We start from the raw sequence: 19060 nt of genomic DNA, 5'->3' as shown, positions 1-19060 counted from the left end.
GCTTTGGGGATTGGCATGACTTAACTGTGACTGGTTTAGTGATGATGGACTATGAATGGTTTAGTGACGTTGATTGTCATAGGTGGTTTGTGTTAATTGAGCTTCCCAAATAACAGCGAATAACACAAATATTAAAGAAAGGAGGCAACAGAAACACACTACACTCTACACTGTTATACGTGGTTCACTCAATATAAACTACGTCCACGAGTCACTACAATTTTTCATTAAGAGATACAACGAAGTTTAAATTAACTTTGAAAATTGGAACTTCAGATATTTTTGTTGGCAACTGGTTTCTATATGTAAAAAAATTCTAATGAAGTAGAATCCCAATCTGGAATCTATGCATATACATGTTGACCTTAAATAGCAGCATTGTTTGGCAGTTGAGTCTCAATCTGAGTTGCTTCCACTTCCCTCTGAGTCTCCTTTGCTGCATCATAGGAAGCATGTAAAGCTACAAACAAATAGTAAACCAGCAATAGCAATGTCCAGATGCCAAATCTCACATATGATGAATGATCAAATGAACCCATAATGAATATGTTAATGGCAATGCTAGCAGAAGGCAGCCATGGAAGCAACGGCACGCCCCACTGTTTCGCCTTCCTCGCTTGCTTCACAGTTAATTGTAGTCCTAGTGTAGCCAAGAACCAAATTGGTGCCAACACTGTGTAGCCAACCCATCCGTTACCGCTTCTTGCCCAATAAACAGACACACCAACAGAAGACCCTGTGATCAGCACCATGAACCCAATAAACTTGTTTCGGTTGGTTGCCGACGTCTCACCGGTAGCATAGTATCGCCTCACGAGCAGAGCAACGGCCACAAGTGTGAAGATAAACAAGGTTGTGATGGAAACAAGGTTGGCTAAAACATCAAGGCTTGTGAAGAAAGCAACAACACAATTCACAACTGTCATAACGATGGTGGCGTTCATCGGTGTCCCGGTTTTCTCATTGATGGTGGCTAGAAAGGGTGGTGCCATGTGGGTGCGGCCAATGTGAGTAAAGTACCGAGCTTGGCCGATGATGTTGGCTAGTAGACTTGTGGTCATGCCCTTCAATGCACCCAAAGCAACAATGTACTTGGCCCAGTTCAACCCCACAGCTTGGAATGCCAATGTGAATGGTGCATCAACATCAATCTGGCTGTAAGGCTGCATTAAGACCAATGTAGCCGAAAGAAGGCAGTAACTAGCTATTATAATTAACATGGAACCAACAAGCCCAAGTGGGATATCTCTGCCTGGGTTTTTGATCTCCTCACCTAGAGTTGCTATCCCATCAAATCCTACATAAGCAAAGAAGAGCTTAGCTGTTGCTGTCATGATACCTCGAACACCGAACGGAGCAAAGTTTGTGATGTTCTTAGGGTTAGCCTTAGTAAGTCCTGCAATGAAGATGAAGACTACAACCAGAAGATGTATGATAGTTGTAATGGAGTTGAATCTCGATGACCCTTTTATGCTCAGACAGGCTATAAAGCAAATAATGATTGACACAGCAACTGCGATCGGATCTAAATGACGATAATCTTCACCGAAAGATGAAACATTGATTCGAAAATCATTCGGATCATGATTGCACAGAGTGGCAAAGTAAGAAGTCCAAGAGCGAGCCACACTAGCACCGGCAACTACATACTCAAAAAGAATGTTGCCAGCAGCAATATAAGCTACAAAGTCACCAAGCTCCACTCTAAGATAGGCAAACGAGACTCCAGCGACCGGTAGTTCAATCGCGAATTCGACATAGCACAAAACTGACAGCAGTGCAGATATACCTGATATAAGATAAGAAATTATGACAGCAGGACCAGCATCCTTATTGGTAGCTTCTCCAGTAAGAACAAAAATTCCTGCTCCCATAACAGCCCCTATACCAAACCACATTATGTCCAACCAATTCAGAGCCTTTTTCATCTCATGCTGGCTACGAGCACGGACATTCTGGAGCTCTAGACTGTCGGAAGACCGTGCCAGGAGACGGTCCTTGAGTCGAGTTTTTGTGCTGGACAATGCATTGACATAGTTTCCCCAGCTCTTGAATGACTCCTCTGGCAAGAAATCTTGTTTGCTCCATCCACACATCCTCCTCTTCTTGAGCCCTCCTCCTCCACCATCATTGCTAGTCACCATTGTTTGATTTCCTGTAAACAAAAATTCAAGTATGCTGTAAATCCTACCTTGAAGGGCATGTCCTTTATAAGGTAATCAAGGAATTTTTCTTTTCTGGGTATAAAGGAATGTGCCTCAATAATTTCAATGGATAATTACTCAAGTTGAATTATAGTATAGAAGATGCTAAAAATTTCCTGTAAACAAAAATTCAAGTTTGCTGTAAATCCTACCTTGAAGGGCATGTCCTTTATAAGGTAATCAAGGAATTTTTCTTTCTGGGTATAAAGGAATGTGCCTCAATAATTTCAATAGATAATTACTCAAGTTGAATTATAGCATAGAAGATGCTAAAAGGGAATATTAAGACTTGAGAGGTGATGAATTTTTCTCTTTTAATTATTTAATAGAATCTGTTCTGTTCTGGATAAGCCTGATTAAATTGTTAGCAAAAATATGCTATTGGACTCAGTAAACAAAGTCAAACAAAAGAGAAATATATATGTGTGTGTGTGATGATTTGACCAAGATTTCAAATCCCTAATTTTTCTCCCTGAAAAAATTGTTATAGGGTAATTGGGTCTAAAATTTATAATACTCCCGGACTTGGCCAAAACAAATACCCAACAGAGATCCCAACAACTTTCTATGATTATTTTTTAAACTCGTGCCAAGCTAGGCATGTGTAAATCCACCCGACAAGTTAGTAGAGCCGAGACTCAGTACTAACTTTTCTAAGATTACATTTCATATACATTCTTTATATGCACTGAAAACTAATTTAATCAAAAACAGAAAGGGAAAAAGAAAAGAAAAAACCCAGAACATGATTCTTGTCTTCTCTATCAGAGCACATAGATCTCAAGATACACAATTCAATCACGGACTTTAGAAATGATAAAATAAACTAATCCAGCCTCCAAGACTAGCCCTAAATGATGGTGCCAAACAAGTGTCTGCATATATTTTCTATCAGCAACTTGTGTATAAACTATCAAGTACATGCATATATACATATACATATACATATATATATATATATATTCTCTGTCATAATAAAAAGAAGATATGCGGGAATCAACAAACATACCTTGAACTTGAAACCAGCGGAAGCCAGAGAGAAGAGACAATACCAATAAGAAAGACTGAAAGAGAGAAAATTTCAAAGAACAGTGTGTGTGTGGGTGTATTTATATAAAAGAATAAGGGGGAAAAAACCATCCACTAAAAAGAAAAAAGCCCAGCGCAGCAGAGACAACGAACACTGACAAGAATATTGAGCAGAGTCTCAATTCAATCTCTGAGTATTAGGTTAGGATTGGAGGGCATTTATAGTAAATTCTGATTTTTTTTTTTCATTTTTTCTGGAAGTTGAATATGATTATTAACAAGTTGCCAAATCATTTATTTATTATTTAATGGGTTATATATGTATCGTATTGAATTAAATGTGTTATTAAACGACATTGTAATGGCGTTCACACTTGCCATTCCCACTACTCACCAAATCTACCGCTTCGCTGTTGTTGACTTCATGAGCCAACAAGTCAAGCCAACTTTAATTTATTTGTCTTTTTCTCTTCTTTTTTTGACTAGTCAACCCACGTGCGCTTAATCTTTGTTCATTTGAGATCAATTTCAAGCGTGTTCAGCCGTCAAATTATCCAGTTTAAACGTGTGAGGGAGTGTTAAAATATGATATGAATGATACAATAGTTTGTTTGGACCGTTTGGTAGGCCTTATATTTGAGAGGAAAAAAAATTAATTTATAAACTATCAAAAATAAACTAATTTATAAATTGTCTAAGCTGTGGTGATTTAGTGATACTTTTAAAACTGGTGTCAGCTTATACTTTATAATTTTACCATACGTTATCGTTGTCTCAAAATAAATTTGTTGGTGGAGCTTATATGGTGCATGGTAAAACGGTCTACGATAATGTTATATACGTTTTAACAAACTGTCTCTGATAAAATTAGGTATACAAAAGTGAAGAGAGTCGGGGACGAAGCTATGTATACATCGGGGGCATATGCTAGGGGCGAACAAACATTGGGCCAAGAGTGGACAATTCCCACCCTCAATTTTTTTTTGGCTATAGGTTAATTTTTTTTGAGCCTTTAACCCACTTTTGTACACCCCTGGATTCTAACTTTTACCCACCTAATAGACTTTAGCTCAGGCCAGCCTAGCTTTTCCCCTTGTTTCTTCCGTCTCTCGTATTTCTCAGCTAGCCCTCTTTTGATAACCTTTCTCACGCAAGTCTCTCGTCTGTCTCTTTTGTACCAGATAACCATACTACTAACAAGGAAACAAAAAAGATCAAAGACAAATGTAATTACTCTCTCTCATTTTCTCTATTAGTCTCCCTCACAAAGGTGGTTTGTCTTCAATTTGAGGTGCATAGGTAACGAAGGCGATTTGTCAAGAATCAGCTTTGGAATCGAATGGGCGACCAAAGGTTAAATGATAGTTTAATCGTGTGCATAGATAAAGATATTTATGATATTATTCCAAATGAAATCATCATGAAACGATTTCAAAATATGAAAAATTATCAAGAACATCTGTAAATCAACTTTCAATTATTATTTATCAATCATATAAACTTTTGCTTTTAGTGTTATTTTTTGTAGTTTCGAAAACATAATTAATAAATAACTAAAAAAACTTATAGTCAAGTCAACAACAATAATCTATCCTGAAAAAAAAAAACCCAGGATCTCGCAATCAAAGATCACACTCATAGTCGCAAAATAATACCTTTTAAGCGCAGAATGAAGAATTCAACGAAGCTAGCTTGTTGACGTGATTTGCGATTCCTACTTCCCTAATTTATAAATTACCAACGATATGGTTGATCACTTTCATCGTGATAGGACCCACAGGCCAAATTCTATATCACCAGTTTACCATAACATATCAGCAAATTCAATGCGTATTACATACATTCTCACGTCTCATTCTCAAAACCATGTGAAAAATAAGAGAAAGAAGAACCAATGGGCCAACCCACTTCCATTGGGAATTGGGCCCAATAACAACCCTAGAGATGGTTAGTTGTGGCCCATATTCGGGCCCACCAGCATCCATGGAGAGCCCGGGCACGAAATTTGTATGGCCTTGTCCCTCTTTTTCTGCCACTATAAGAGCAACTACAGTAGTGGCTTTTTGTTGGGCCAGAAGAAATCTATATGATCCCATTTCCATTATATAAAAAGTAAGTCAAACACGTTTCTCAATACAACTACATCAACAAAACACATCTCCCAATATAGCCACATTAAAAAAAACACAAATTCCTATACATTTTTCCTTCCCACCCAACAAGGAGGCCAACAAATTCTCATTCCCTCCATATTGTCCACAATAAATCTACACCAAAATACAATCTTCCAATACAACCACACCAACAAAACACATCTCTCAATACAGTCACATCAGCAAAACACAAAACTCAATACAACCATATTAGCAAAACATAAAACCTCATATATTTTTATTGACCCACACAAAATAATACAATTACAAGTGCTCTAACAATGACTTCAAAGATGCTTTCCACAAGATTTTCTTGTCCAACTTTTTAATAATTTGATACACCCTAAAATTAAGTCCTTCCAATGGGTTGGGGAGACCTGCCGTGACCAACGTAAGTGTACGCCAAATTCAAGAGTAGATGGTGTATACACGCACTCCCCTTAAACAGCGTACATCAATTGGGCTCATGATTAGGTCTTTTACCAGATAACCTTTCATCACCCAAACATCAAAGCAATTATCTATGTGATTAGATCTGTATAACATAAAATTTTCTATAAAAGCTAGTCAACAAAACAACAAAATGCTGGATTGGAGAAGGGGGGAAAAATGAAAACAGAAGGGAAGCGCAGGAGGGGGGTGGTTTGTAAACAATATGAACAATGCGTGAATGCTGACAACTACGTGAACAGAGTTACAACCTCTCTTCGGTATCCTCTCACAATCAACAGCCTTTGTACGTTTTCTACCAATAGGTCCATGTACTCCATGTAAAAGTACGATGGATGATTAACCGGCGGCGGTGGTAGACTCACAAGCACAACTGCAGCCATTCTTGAATATTTAAGTATTGTTGAGTTCAACTTCAAAGTTGTGTAAAGAAACTTCTCCACCTGTTGCTCATTCACCACCACAGGCTTTCCATCGGCCATCAATGGAGTACCATCTCTCTGTGCTGCCTCCTTCATGTCAACCAAGTAATCAGCAATCCGTTTACGAGCACCACTGAACGCTTCCAGTGAATCATCTGATGGAGATCCGCCCTCAGCTTGAACATCCCATGATTTCATTGTCACAACAATAACTTCAGCCTGCATCCGAAGGTCATACAGAAACTTCTTCACATCAGCCTTGAGCCCCTCTGCATCTGAATCCTCCTCTGCAATGCAAAACACTTGAATCTTACTACTCTCAAAACTCTCCTTGGTAAGAAGAAGCTGAGAAAGGAGAAGCATAAGACCACCGTCTCTCACAATCCAATACAAATCAATGGTACCATACTGTCTTTGATACTCATTGGGCCATTCGTCAAGTCCCTTGACAATTACAACAGCCTTGTTTGCAATTATGCAGTCATTAATGATGTCAACAAAGGTGGCCGGGATTTCGGTTAAATTTTCACGACGCCATATTTCTGGATAACGCATCACAACAATGTTAGGCTTGAGATTGCCCAGGCCCATGGTCTGAACAATACCACGGAAGCCTTCAGACATATTAGGGGCTACAACTATTTCTGCTACACCTTCACAACGCTTATAGTCAATGTAGGTACTTAGCTGCTTGCAGGCTGTCTTGGCATCTTCAGCAAGTTCGTGGTAGTCTCCATCAAGTATAGAAACGAATATGGACATCCCACGGCCTTTTTTCTTCATACAGTTCGCAAAATCAGCAAGTTTTGGGTGGCATGGAACATTTTCTGGCAGCTTTCCCCATGGACGACAGAATACAAGGGGGATTGGATACCAATTCTTCGGGTGCACTTGGTTTGCTGCATTATGATGAGAGGTCAACTACAAGTATGACTCCTGTACTTCATGCAGTTAATATATATACACTTCATAGCATACACGGTAGGAACACACAACTTAAGCAGGCGAAGGAAAAACAGGATAGAAAACATATATTAAAGAAAGAAGCCATAGGTGAACCAAAGGCATACTACAATAACACACACATGAAAACACAGACTCGGACATACACAGGTAAAGGGGAAGCAGAATAGAATGTGGTTTATTCATCTGAAAGAATGTTCACAGAAAAAAGCCTTGATAAAAACAAGATTCAATAGTCATTCAATGTGGTTTCTTCATGACAAGTACTTACCTCCCAGGGATCGAAGACTGCGAAGGGCTAGTTGAAAGTATGCACTTTTGAACCCATCGCCCCAGTCCCCAGCCTTTCCTTTGATGCTCACATAATAGTACATAAGGCTTGCAAGGGCCAGAGATACAACAGTGAATGACCACGAGATCAAGAACATGATCACTGCAGGCAAACAGCAGCAGGTAAAAAGACGATCCTCAAAAGATCATGTATCCACTCTCCCACCAAAACCAGAAACATGTACGTCCAAATGTCCTAGGGCAAAACTATATGGGACATCCCACCAACATGCCTCAATTACCTTGTCCGAAAGATTTGGGCATGACCCATTCTTCAGAGCAATGTGTGGCCATGAAAACCAATTGATCGACATGTTGTGTTTGGATGGTGCTGCCTAGACTGAAAATCTTGTGGACCAATTAATAACAAATCTCAATGCATAAGAAGCAGCTTTTTTCCCTTGTGCCTAGAGCTTGACCAAATAAAAAATTGAAATAAACTACTTTTATGTCCAAGCTACATTTTTTATTAAAACCGTCCTAACGACATTCTTTAACAGCGCCCAAAAATAAAAAATAAAAATTTAATTAGCATTATCTCAATCCAGAGTGATTAACACCATTGTATGAGATAATTTTACTATCACTACAATGATGTCTGTTTCCTAGAGACTGTAAATGAATTCCATATCTGTTGTATTTGATTCTATAATCATCTGATTTCCGAAGAAAGCAAAGAGAATATTCCAGAGATGTCTCAAATTATTGTGCACCCTCCAATTTAACCGATAAGTTAAACTATAGGACATCGATAGAAATGAAGTGACACTGGTTTCCGCCTTAAGTCGCACCAATAGGGGGAATTTCACCAGATATAATAGGATAGATTATCACATGCTCTTTCTGCCACATAAACAAGAACCTTGGAAGAACTACTTTGAACACATTTAGTACAGAATCTAAGATTTATAGAGCTTTCCTAGTTGGAGAAGTCGTATTATGTAAAGGAATTATACCTATACAAAGTGATGCTCCAAGAAGAGAGAGGCTCCAGTGGTGAAACTTCCAGCGAGGACGCCAACTGGGAGCATCAAGAAGATCCAAAAGGAAGCAAGACAAGTTCACACCCGCATAACATAACAGGAAAAACATTGTTATAGTAGGTGTGATAAGATCTAGATTCCCAATAATGACACACCCAATGCAGATGAACGAAGTAAACATGGTAGCAATATAAGGCTCATTCCCATCTGCGACTTTGAAATAATTAAGAATAGGAAGAATATCGTCATTGGCTATTGCAGCGAGCAGGCGTGGGGCACCTGTCAAGCTTTGAAGAGCTGCTCCTAAAGTTGAAAGGATGATTCCAATATAAACAACAGCAGGGAAAGGCCATGCAACTGTTGCTGTAAGTAGCCTGCAATAGAGAATATGTTCAACATTTATTTCCAGGGCATTTCCTTCTTCACATAAAAGAATTGATAAAAGATCAGTATAAAATTCCCAAATATATGGCCAAAATTTCCCAACTGAAAATTGATGAACTATTCCTGTTACCGATATTTTTCACAAGAATCAACCACACCCTTCTTTCTCCTTGGGGCCATAGAAGAAACTATCCTAAACAAGGGACAACTCACAGGACTTTAGTTAATAAAAGTTACAAAACACCATATAGAGAGTAAGAAATCGAGATTTTCTAACAGTTCAGTACAAGGACATATTATATGAAACCCGGTTAGCAACTTCTTCAACAACTTTAAAGCCTAAAACAGAACTCCCTAGTACCTAATTACATTGATTACATGTGTTTATGAATAAGTTCTGACCCTCTACCCAACAAACCCTAGAGAAGCATATGATTAACAAACCCAGAGAAAACTAACTACACATCTACTGTTCTACACCAATAGATATTTTTTCGATTAAGAAAACACATCTACTGTTCTACACCAATAGATCTGCTAGTAAATAAGTAATTGGATAACGAGATTTTTACGAATACAAGTTTGGAAGTTCCCATATGCTGGCAAAAACTGAAGGAATGAAAACAAAATGTGTGCTTTGTTGAAAGCAACAACTTAGTAGAATATAGATATACCTGTCCGTCAAAAGCTTTTCTCTGGTTGCAAGTGCTCCAAAAAAGAACACTGATATGATGTATAGGGCAGTGGTAGTAAGTGTTGCAGCTAATGTTCCAACGGGAATTGAACGTTGGGTGTCTTTAAGTGAGGCTGATCGATTTGAACCTGCCATAATTCCAGTTACAGCAGGAAAAAAGAGACCAACCAAGGCACTGCAATGAGAACAATACGGAGTTAGAAAAACCTATAAAGGATAACTCACACACACATGCAGCACACACACATGCAACAACACACTCTCACAAATATTCAGCCCGTAGGAAACGAACCCGCACCATGGGCAGAAATATACGAATGGGTAGCCAACTGAGCTGAGCACCGGCATAACCATTAACCCACCTAATAAATTTAAAGTGTGATGACTCATAAAAAAAGGTAATCAAGCAAGTCCAGAATCAAATCCTCTCCAAGTTTCACTCTTTCAGTCTTTCTTTTAGTCTATCCAACTGCCACCATCGATCAGGAATTGGGATAAAGGGGGTCAGCAGACACCTCTCTCTTAACCTTCAAGAATGATATCTTCAACTGCCTCTGAACATTTACGGTATAGCCTCCCTTAAGAGAATCATTTCTTCATTTAGCCCCTCAAAGACACATTTCCCCCACCATCAACAACAGGTGTAACAGTTTACATTGACAGGTTGTAGTCAGTTCATGTTAAGGCAGACCTTATCCATAACAGCATCAAACACTCAAGCATGAAGAAAATCCAATTCGAGGACCGCTTGACACTACGACTGATGTACAAACAACTAAAAACATTAAAAAGATGTGCCATCTGGAGGTCCAACAATTCTTGGGGCGGTCAGAGTCTTTGAATTGTAATCATCACATTGTACATCTCTAAATAACTTAAAGAATGAGTCTGGAAATATAGCAATATGACTTAATATTTAATAGCTAGAAACTATTGAAAGAAAAGAGATTTATTATCACAGCTTACTTGAAATTCCAGTGTGATTTTCCATCAGGATCAGGGATTCCAGCATTATTGGTAGTCTGATAATCCGGACTCCAATTTTCTTTAAAACTTGTAATACTTAAGCCCGTTATTCCAGCTGCATCAAGCGTTGCAACAGAATATGATCCATTTTAATCCACAAGCGAAGCAGTTGAACATAATGTCAGAAGAAAGAGTTCAAAGTTTTTTGAGTCCCAAATGTCATTTTATAAATGCTGTACTTACATTACAAAACAAAGAAATGTAGACCATACGGCTTTCAACAAGAGCACTAAAAGGGGAATGAAAAGGAAAGGGCTACACTATAAGAGATTCATAATAATAGAGCTACAGCTTAAGTTCCAGAAATCAAGTACTTAATAATTTTTAAAGGAAATACTGTTCATGGAAATAGAATATAGTCCGAGAAAAGCACCAAACAAAACCTGAAGCAAGAAAAAGAAACAGCTGAGCAAAATCCTAGAAGCAGCCAAAAACTGGAATACAACCCCAGTAAGGAGCGGTTTCAGTATAAAAGAAGGATAGAAACCAAGAAAAATATTTCGGTATTGGCTAAAGATAATACAAATCAATATAATTTGACTGTCCATTAGTCAGAAAATTAAAGAACCCCGTAAAAAGCAAAAACAAAAGGAGGAAAAAAATGGAATATTCAAGAACATCTAGAAGCGAACAACAAGGATCAAAACCAAGAAATCACTTCTTATGTTAAAATTATAAGTGATGCCTCAAACAATATAAACTAATTAAAAGATATATGTGTAGGAACTAGGAACTTATAGTGTACAGCATAGGTGCAGATACAAGAGAGAAAAGGGTGTTTGTATTCATTCACTTAGTCAAAAATCCAAGTCTGACCCTTACCTATATATCACATATACACCCACTTAGACAGAAAAGGAAAGGTTCTATAACGCCATATATCGCTGAAACCCCAAGGTGCAATAAAACCAATGGCTTTGTAGACTAACGGCATCTCCACTCAACATATAAGTGGAGGGCAAGGCCGTGACTTAATACCCAGTTGGATGCACGAGTACAGTTACCCAGTAAAAGAAAAGAAACACAAAGATATTGGCCAGAGAGAGAGAAGGCCACACACTCACCTGATGGCTTATCCGTCCCTGCTAAAAAGCCCCCAACAAATATGCAAAAAAGAGAGAACAAAACTGGAATGAGAAAAGCAGGTGCAACCCGATTGATCATTTTCACACCACCAAACACGATAAAGCACAGGAGGATAGTCACAACAATCCCATAAATTTGTAGATCATGTGAACTTGGACTTTGTATGGGTTCTGGAGTTACCGTGCCATTAACCTTTGTGATGGTCTCTGCACAAAAGAATTTGAGGAAATAATAAACAAATCAGTAAAATTATTGTTCAGCTCACCAATTCTTATTCACTACCAGTAACTTCTTTTTTAATGGAATTCACTACCGTTAACAAATGTCAATGGAGCAGTAATCACTCCAAGATGTCACAGAACACATTTTTTACCATATGGAATTAACAGAGCAAGTGAGGGGTTAGAGAGAGAGATATAAGTAAATAGACCATGTGATTCACGTCCATAAATGCACAGTGATGAGGGTTAGAGCAAACAAAGCATGTCATTCATGTGAGGTATTCAACATGCAACCGATTTGAAAAGACAAAGTATAGTTCAATCGTCGCTAATCAACTTCATTCTTCCAGGAGATACGCTGGAGATTATACCACCACCACCATCAGCGGCAACAAAGTCAATATAATTACCTCTAAATATCCCAGCAGCAGGCACAGCTTTTAAGAAGGTTTCCACAGCTCCCAGCACATAACTAAAACCATGAGCAAAAGCAAACAAAATCATGGGTGTTAAAGTAAGTAACCATGGCAATTTGCAAATTAATCTATCAATAAGGAAGTGAGATTTAGGCATCGTCTTCAAGGACCTCAGCCCTATAACACATCATACCGTCATCATAAAAGAGTTCAAAGTCAAATACTCACAGAGCTCCAGCAACCGCATTTCCAAGGAAGAAACATAATCCAATGCTCACGCCAACCTCTGGGCCAAGGGCACGACCAATGAGATAATATGGTCCCCCACCCTAGAAGTAAGATATGCCCCATAAAGAGAAATGACTTAAGATTCAAAAACCAAGGTAACATGTGCAAATTCCACTACAAGTATCAAGCAAAAAAATCAAATCTAATAATGCAGTATATAAAATTATTGTAATTAAAACTCAAAGAAATCAAATATGTTTCCACCATGAGTTTGGTGAAAAATCTGGTACCTAAATAATAGCCAGATCACACTTAATATCTCACCCAATAAGGCTAACAACAGAGAACACTCACATTAGACAACACGTACCTTCATGGCACCATTAGTCGCAATAGCACTTAGAGAAATCCCAGTAAGAAAAGTACATAAGCCACAGAATGCTACCAACAGTAGTGATTCACCAATGCCAGCCATGCCAACAATCCTACAGTGCAAATTCCAAAAGTAACCACAAACGATAAAATTGGTCAGGAAAGCAAGGAATAGAACTAACGAGGCGTAACTTATGTATCATTGGGCATCAAATTGAGAAAGTAGTATAATCCTCACTCCTGATGCTAATCTACAACAATGTTCAGATACAAATTACCTTGAGTGGAAGCAAAAGTTATATGAGTTCCAAAGAAAAGATATTCGGGTTTGGGATTAAAGAGGCGTGTTACTGATTACTTAACCTGATATTTTACGGTAGGTCAGGGCATTTTTGTTCATTTTCTGTTTTACAGGAACAAGTCTTGGTATCTAGTCTCAGATTGAATTTTAATAAATCAGTTCTGACTGGTCAAAGCATCCTTATTCATTAGATTCCTATTAGGACTTAGGAGTTCAATCCCATTATAATTATATATTCATGTATTCACTGGTTTTCATAATACTTTCAAAAAAAGATGGAGTGTTGATGCAATAATGACTAAGTTTTGGGGATTATCAAGTGGTGTGGACTGGTGCAGTCTTTTAGAATATCTATCAGTTTTGGAAATTATCTAGCATTTATTAGTAGTTTGACTGCCTTTAGGGCTTAGTTTCTATCTATAAATTTATGCTTCCATGTTAGTGAAGCCAGACAATGAGATAAGTATATTTTATGAATGAAATTCGGAACATTCAGCTGCTTTAAAGTGCTCTTCTGTTTTCTTTATTTATCATTTCTCCTTCAACTCCTTTTAGTTGACTATCCCATTCCTCTTCTTACATTAATTGTAAGGCTCACATGGCAAACGTCTCTGTTGACTTAGGTTGCTGCCCACAGAAACTGAAACAATCTCTCTTGATCACCTTCCCAATATTATTCATGCCAATAAATGTAACCCCATTCTTACATCACCACAAAAACTAAACTCCCTCGTATTTCCCTTGTTTCCCAATTTGATTAAATCATCAAAACAGTCCCAAGAAGTCCAAATTACTTGGGGGCAGATCCACAAAATTACTCACAGATATAAATGCTATTAGTGCTCAACACAAAACCATGTAGCTCCCATCTCACTGTCAGGTAGTACCCCTAAAGTCACATGCTCGACTTATAACTATACTTGCATCATACATGCCTATACACTGAAACAAATACAGGAGTTGGAAACAAGAAAGGTAAACATATGGCATAGCAGGAGTTACCAAGAAAATCGAATATAATATATGATTCCCATTATGTTCTGCAAGCATGGGACAAATACACCCATCATTGTTCCCAGTTTGAGATCATTACCCTGCATGACACATTCCCATGGAAGGTATAGAAAATCATTAGAAAGAGTATAAGCAGTGCTGCAAGTCAAGAAAGCAAATATCTCAAATGCTTTAAAACAATATTTCTTTAGTATCTAAAACAATATTCCCCATGGTAGAATTGCAAGAGTGCAACTTAGAGGTAACAGGTTCAATTCCTGGAAATAGTCTCTAAGGTGTGAGTACATCCTACTTGTCCCCGACTCCACTCACTGTAGGAGCCTTGTGCATGGGAGTTCTTTACCTTTTTTTATCTCAAGCATAGTGGTAAATAATCTCCAACTAAATGTGAATTTCATGGTACACATGTCAAGCAACAAACAATAATATGCATTTGTCCCTTTTTGCGCTCAGGCACCGACAAACTTAACTTAATTCTGAACGACTACAAGGAAAGATCCTCTTTCGTATGATAAAAAATCTACAATCAACTTTATGTTTTTTTAGAAGCATTTTCTAGTTTTCATTTCCAGAAAACTAAATAAACTGCTGGGGTGAGAAGCCTGCAAACTGTCTCTCCAAAAGGGAACAATAAAAAACATGTTGGATTAGGGAAAAAAAATGAAAACCATTTTTGATCAATAGCATTATAATTTATTATTGTTTATGTTGAATGGTTACATATTAAACTTTATTATTGATAACAAGTAACGGAAATTATTTTAACAATAAAATATTAATATAGCAATTTCTATAGTTTTTTAGTATTGATAATGGCAAGCTTTAGTGGAGGACCGCAGATCTTTAAGGAGAAAGAGACTAGTTTGATGATTAGTTTATTACAACAATCTTGCTCAAAGATAACAGAATTCCACAACTCATTGCGGCCAGTAGCCACAATTATTACAAAACGGAATTAGAATGATAGAGATACGCTAACCATAATATGGCCCTACAGTGGTGCATTTTGCTTCAACCAACTAAACAGTAAACACAGGTGTCAAAACAAAATCAAGCATCAAGTAACAGCTTCTCAAGAAATTGGAGTACCTTCAGACGGCCATCAGTGATGGTAATATCTTCACCATCTCTAGGACTAGAAGGTGCAGCAATTTGTTCCTCTGTCATACTGAAACAGTATCATAAAACGTAACAAAATATACCAAACATAAGATTAAAACCAAACATCGAGAAAAAACTTTAGTTATGGCCTATGTAGCACGGACACTCTGTTTTGGTCAGAGTGTCGGTGTCCGACACGTGTCGGACACGGACACGTGACACGCTCAAAATACGTCTGGGACACGTGAATCTGAGTATCCAATTTTTTATTTTTTATTTTTTTAATATTGGACACGTTTTCGACACGTTGGGGACACGTTTTTGTCTTTTATTTTTAATTTACTGAAGGATTTTTTAATTTGTTATAAGATATTTGATTTTTTAAATACTTTAGTGAGTCTTGTATTATGTTTGATTTTTAAAATACTTTAAGGATTTTTTAATTTGTTATAAGATATTTGATTTTTTGAACTATCTTAATTGAATGATATTATGTTTTAATGTATTGTTGTTTTGGACCATATTGATTGAAATGAAATATATGTATATATATAGAAAATATAAAAAAAATTAATCAACGTGTCCCCAACGTGTCCGTATCCTACTTTTTGGAAAAATCACGTGTCCGCGTGTCCGTGTCGTGTCGTGTCGCGTGTCCGTGTCCGTGTCCGTGCTACATAGGTTATGGCAGATCATCCAAAACTAAAAAATGCAGCTTTAATCAATCGGAGAGACAAAACTGGCAAGAACTGTGAAGCATAGATGCACAAACAGATAAGAGACTTTTCAAAAACATGCTCATTTACATCAAATCCACGATATGCATTCTAGCCATCAAGTTTTACATAGTACTATATAAATACGTTTTAAAGATTCATTTTTTTAAATGAAAGAAGTAAGTCAACCTCGGTGCACAAGGCTTACACTACAAAAGTGCGGGATCTAGAGAAAACAAATGTATGCAGCTAAACTGCTGATAGTGATAGTCATCCTTCAGAAAAAGGTAGCGAACACATTGTGAGTACATATTGCAGGACATAATTAAGTTCAGATTCATTATCTGTTTCACAAATGACAATCAGTGGTAAAAAATTTAACAAAATCAGTCCTTAAAACACATTATAGGATTTCAAATTATATTTAAAAACACTGTTTTAGTCTTTGACCATTAGCATTATTCAATGAATTGCAATGAAGCACATACCTCTTGAGACCAAGAATGTTGACAAGAGAATCGAAGCCAAATAGCTCCAACTTGGACTCCCTATGCGGGCGATTAGCTCCTGCATTCGGAGGCATAGAGCCTTCTCTTGCGTCAGGGTCCATGTTGGCTTGCCTGCCTACTTTTATTTTCCTGCCATAACATAGCATTTAATAACAAGTCTCCATTAAACATAATAACTAGTCTCTTCTTAAGCCGTAGTTGGACGTGAGCATTTTTGCACAAGGAAACCAACTCTGACTTAAAGTATCTAATCCTCCATTTCAAATTCCACAAATGTGTATAATTCAAAAGTGGGATGTCATACGAACATTCTTCCCATTGCATCCCACTAAGATTGGCATAGTTTTTGGCATAAGCTTTAATCTAGAAGGATGTACTTACGGAAGAACATCCAATACAGCAGACTATCAGGAAAATCAGCAATAGAATCTATGTACAGTTGTACACAACAACTACCTGCAACTGAAATCAGTTTTGGAAGTGAACTAGTGTCATAGGTCCATTCTTTCATGCAGGTCATAAGAAGATATTTTCATTACTTTATTTATTCATCCGCTATTTAAAGCGAAACATTTATCAATCATCCGCATTACAACTTTTTCCCACGTTTTCAGAGAAACTTCCACCTTCATTGCACTTTCTCGACATTTAATCTCCATAACGACCAACTCTTAAAACAAAACAACACTATCCACGCCAGAAGAATGCACAAACAATCCAAAACTCTCCAAAATCAAAGGCAATAGATGAGAGAATGAGAAAGGGAGGGTTACTTGAAAGAAGTTTGATGAATCTCGGAGGAGGAGGAGGAGGAGGGTCCAGGATCGATCGTCGACATCTCAAGGACGGTCTGGTCATTGGCCACCACCTGCCGGTATTTGCGACCGCCAGGCATCCGCGACAGGAATTCTTCATCTCGGCCTTCAATATCCTCATTGTCCATTATCGGATTTCAAGAGCGCAAACAAACAGATCCACTGTCTCTACAAACGCGTTTCGTATATTTAGATAAGCATATACATGTACATATACATATAATATGTGTGTGTTAGATCTAAAGAACACACAAAGATTTTGGTGTTATGAACACAAAGATTTTGATAAGAGAAAGAAAGAGGAAAGAGAGGGAGAGAAACGTCTTTGAAGAGGAAAACCGGGTTTCCGAGGAAATTTTGCTTTTCCTTCTTTTAAACAAAAACAGAGGCGGCGTGACGGTGTCTGTTCTTCTCACATAGGCGGCTATGTCTCTCTAAAATAGTAAAATGTAATATAATTATTAATTAGCATATAAATTACATAGATTTTGTTGATTTTTATTAAAAAAAGTTTATAAACTACCGTTGGGCACTTGGGCCTCGTATAAATTCTAAATATTCCAACTTTTAAATATTGTATATAGATCATGACAAATAAATATGGGTCAAAGTCCCGACCCACTCACCCGTATATCTTATAAGTCTTATTATTACACATGTTATATATGATTGAGGGTAAATGGATCACAAATTGACGATTTGTAACGTTACTCAATTTGAATCTTCCTCAGTCATCTCGGCTACCAGTGAATATGGTTATATTGTGTATAGATTTGTTAAACAAATTAGATTGATTCAATGTAGTTTGAGGAATTGGTTTACTACCATGAGAAATTCGTATTAAATTGAATCCTACTTATTTTTTATTTAAATAACGTAACAATATTTTTGTAATTTTAAAAATCGTCAATCAAATTATAATTAACAATTATCCTATTTTCATTTCCTCAATTTCCATGAAACTCTTATATCAAATCAATTTCACTATCAAGAATCACGAGTAACTCAGATGACATTATGTGTGATGTCTCATAGAGGTCTCAAGTTCGAGTCTTCCCATCCCCTCCCCATTATTCAAAAAACTCAATTTCACCATCTTCATCATAAACCCGTGGGTTCCCGGGGTCTGCTGTAAATAATTTACAGCAGACCACACTGTAATTTAAATGGACGGTGAGATTTGATTAGATTTCATCAAATGGCTGTAATTTTAAAAGCCCATAAACATTATCTAAAATATATTCTCTCTTATCCTTTACTCTCAGATTTGTTTTTTCTCTCTTAAGTTCTTCTTTCCTTCATGAACTTCGACTGCAACTCACGAAGTCAAGACCTAAGACAAGAAATCTGCAATTGAATTTTTATTGAAAAATTTCTTCTGGCTTTCCAATCATTTGCAGCATCCATGATCTGGAATGTTTTGATACACAAAGTTGACTCTTGGGCCATGTAAAAAAAAGTGGATAAACAGGCTTTCCAGGCTTGCAATCCATGATCTGGAATATTCTTAGAGGAAATGAAAACTCCAATAGATATCAAAATCTGATTTTTGGTCCTAAAATCCAGTTCCTTGACCACCCAAAAAAGGAGATCTGCAATCCTCCTTATCCCTTCCAGAACCGAAAACATGATCTGCAGCTCCC

General features: G+C 37.4%; 2 protein-coding genes across 3 annotated transcripts; both read right to left on the bottom strand.

The window, feature by feature from the left end:
* Positions 1-150: 150 nt before the first annotated feature.
* LOC120013231 (cationic amino acid transporter 1-like) lies at positions 151-3440 on the bottom strand. Its single transcript, XM_038864972.1, has 2 exons — positions 3214-3440; positions 151-2155 (listed from the first exon to the last, which is right to left on the bottom strand). The coding sequence occupies exon 2, from the start codon at positions 2142-2144 to the stop codon at positions 366-368; it is 1779 nt and encodes a 592-aa protein (XP_038720900.1). The 5' UTR covers positions 2145-2155; positions 3214-3440; the 3' UTR covers positions 151-365.
* A 2438-nt stretch (positions 3441-5878) lies between these two features.
* On the bottom strand, positions 5879-17813 carry LOC120012703 (cation-chloride cotransporter 1). 2 transcript variants are annotated; one of them, XM_038864142.1, is made up of 13 exons: positions 17376-17813; positions 16582-16731; positions 15366-15444; positions 14265-14356; positions 12960-13074; positions 12590-12690; positions 12356-12417; positions 11703-11930; positions 10579-10693; positions 9593-9787; positions 8508-8908; positions 7493-7654; positions 5879-7157 (listed from the first exon to the last, which is right to left on the bottom strand). In XM_038864142.1, exons 1-13 carry the CDS (start codon positions 17543-17545, stop codon positions 6067-6069), a joined length of 2961 nt encoding a protein of 986 aa, XP_038720070.1. In that variant the 5' UTR covers positions 17546-17813; the 3' UTR covers positions 5879-6066. The 2 variants fall into 2 exon arrangements, with proteins under 2 accessions (XP_038720070.1, XP_038720072.1); XM_038864144.1 differs by having other exon boundaries at positions 15366-15436; positions 17376-17518.
* Positions 17814-19060: the final 1247 nt, after the last annotated feature.

Source organism: Tripterygium wilfordii, chromosome 13 (genome assembly GCF_013401445.1).
Source record: "Tripterygium wilfordii isolate XIE 37 chromosome 13, ASM1340144v1, whole genome shotgun sequence".
Classification (NCBI taxonomy): Eukaryota; Viridiplantae; Streptophyta; class Magnoliopsida; order Celastrales; family Celastraceae; genus Tripterygium; species Tripterygium wilfordii.
The sequence above is the reverse complement of the archived record's forward strand: the minus strand, read 5'-3'. Positions and strand labels throughout refer to the sequence as shown.

What these genes read in the sequence shown, in the direction of transcription:
- LOC120013231 (XM_038864972.1), bottom strand. Translation starts at nt 2,144, where the DNA reads ATGGTGACTAGCAATGATGGTGGAGGAGGAGGGCTCAAGAAGAGGAGG.
- LOC120012703 (XM_038864142.1), bottom strand. Translation starts at nt 17,545, where the DNA reads ATGGACAATGAGGATATTGAAGGCCGAGATGAAGAATTCCTGTCGCGG. An exon ending in TCACTGATGGCCGTCTGAAG is followed by an intron (nt 14,357 to 15,365) that starts GTACTCCAATTT and finishes TGTGTCATGCAG; the next exon opens with GGTAATGATCTCAAACTGGG. An exon ending in CAGTCTTCGATCCCTGGGAG is followed by an intron (nt 7,158 to 7,492) that starts GTAAGTACTTGT and finishes ATCATAATGCAG; the next exon opens with CAAACCAAGTGCACCCGAAG.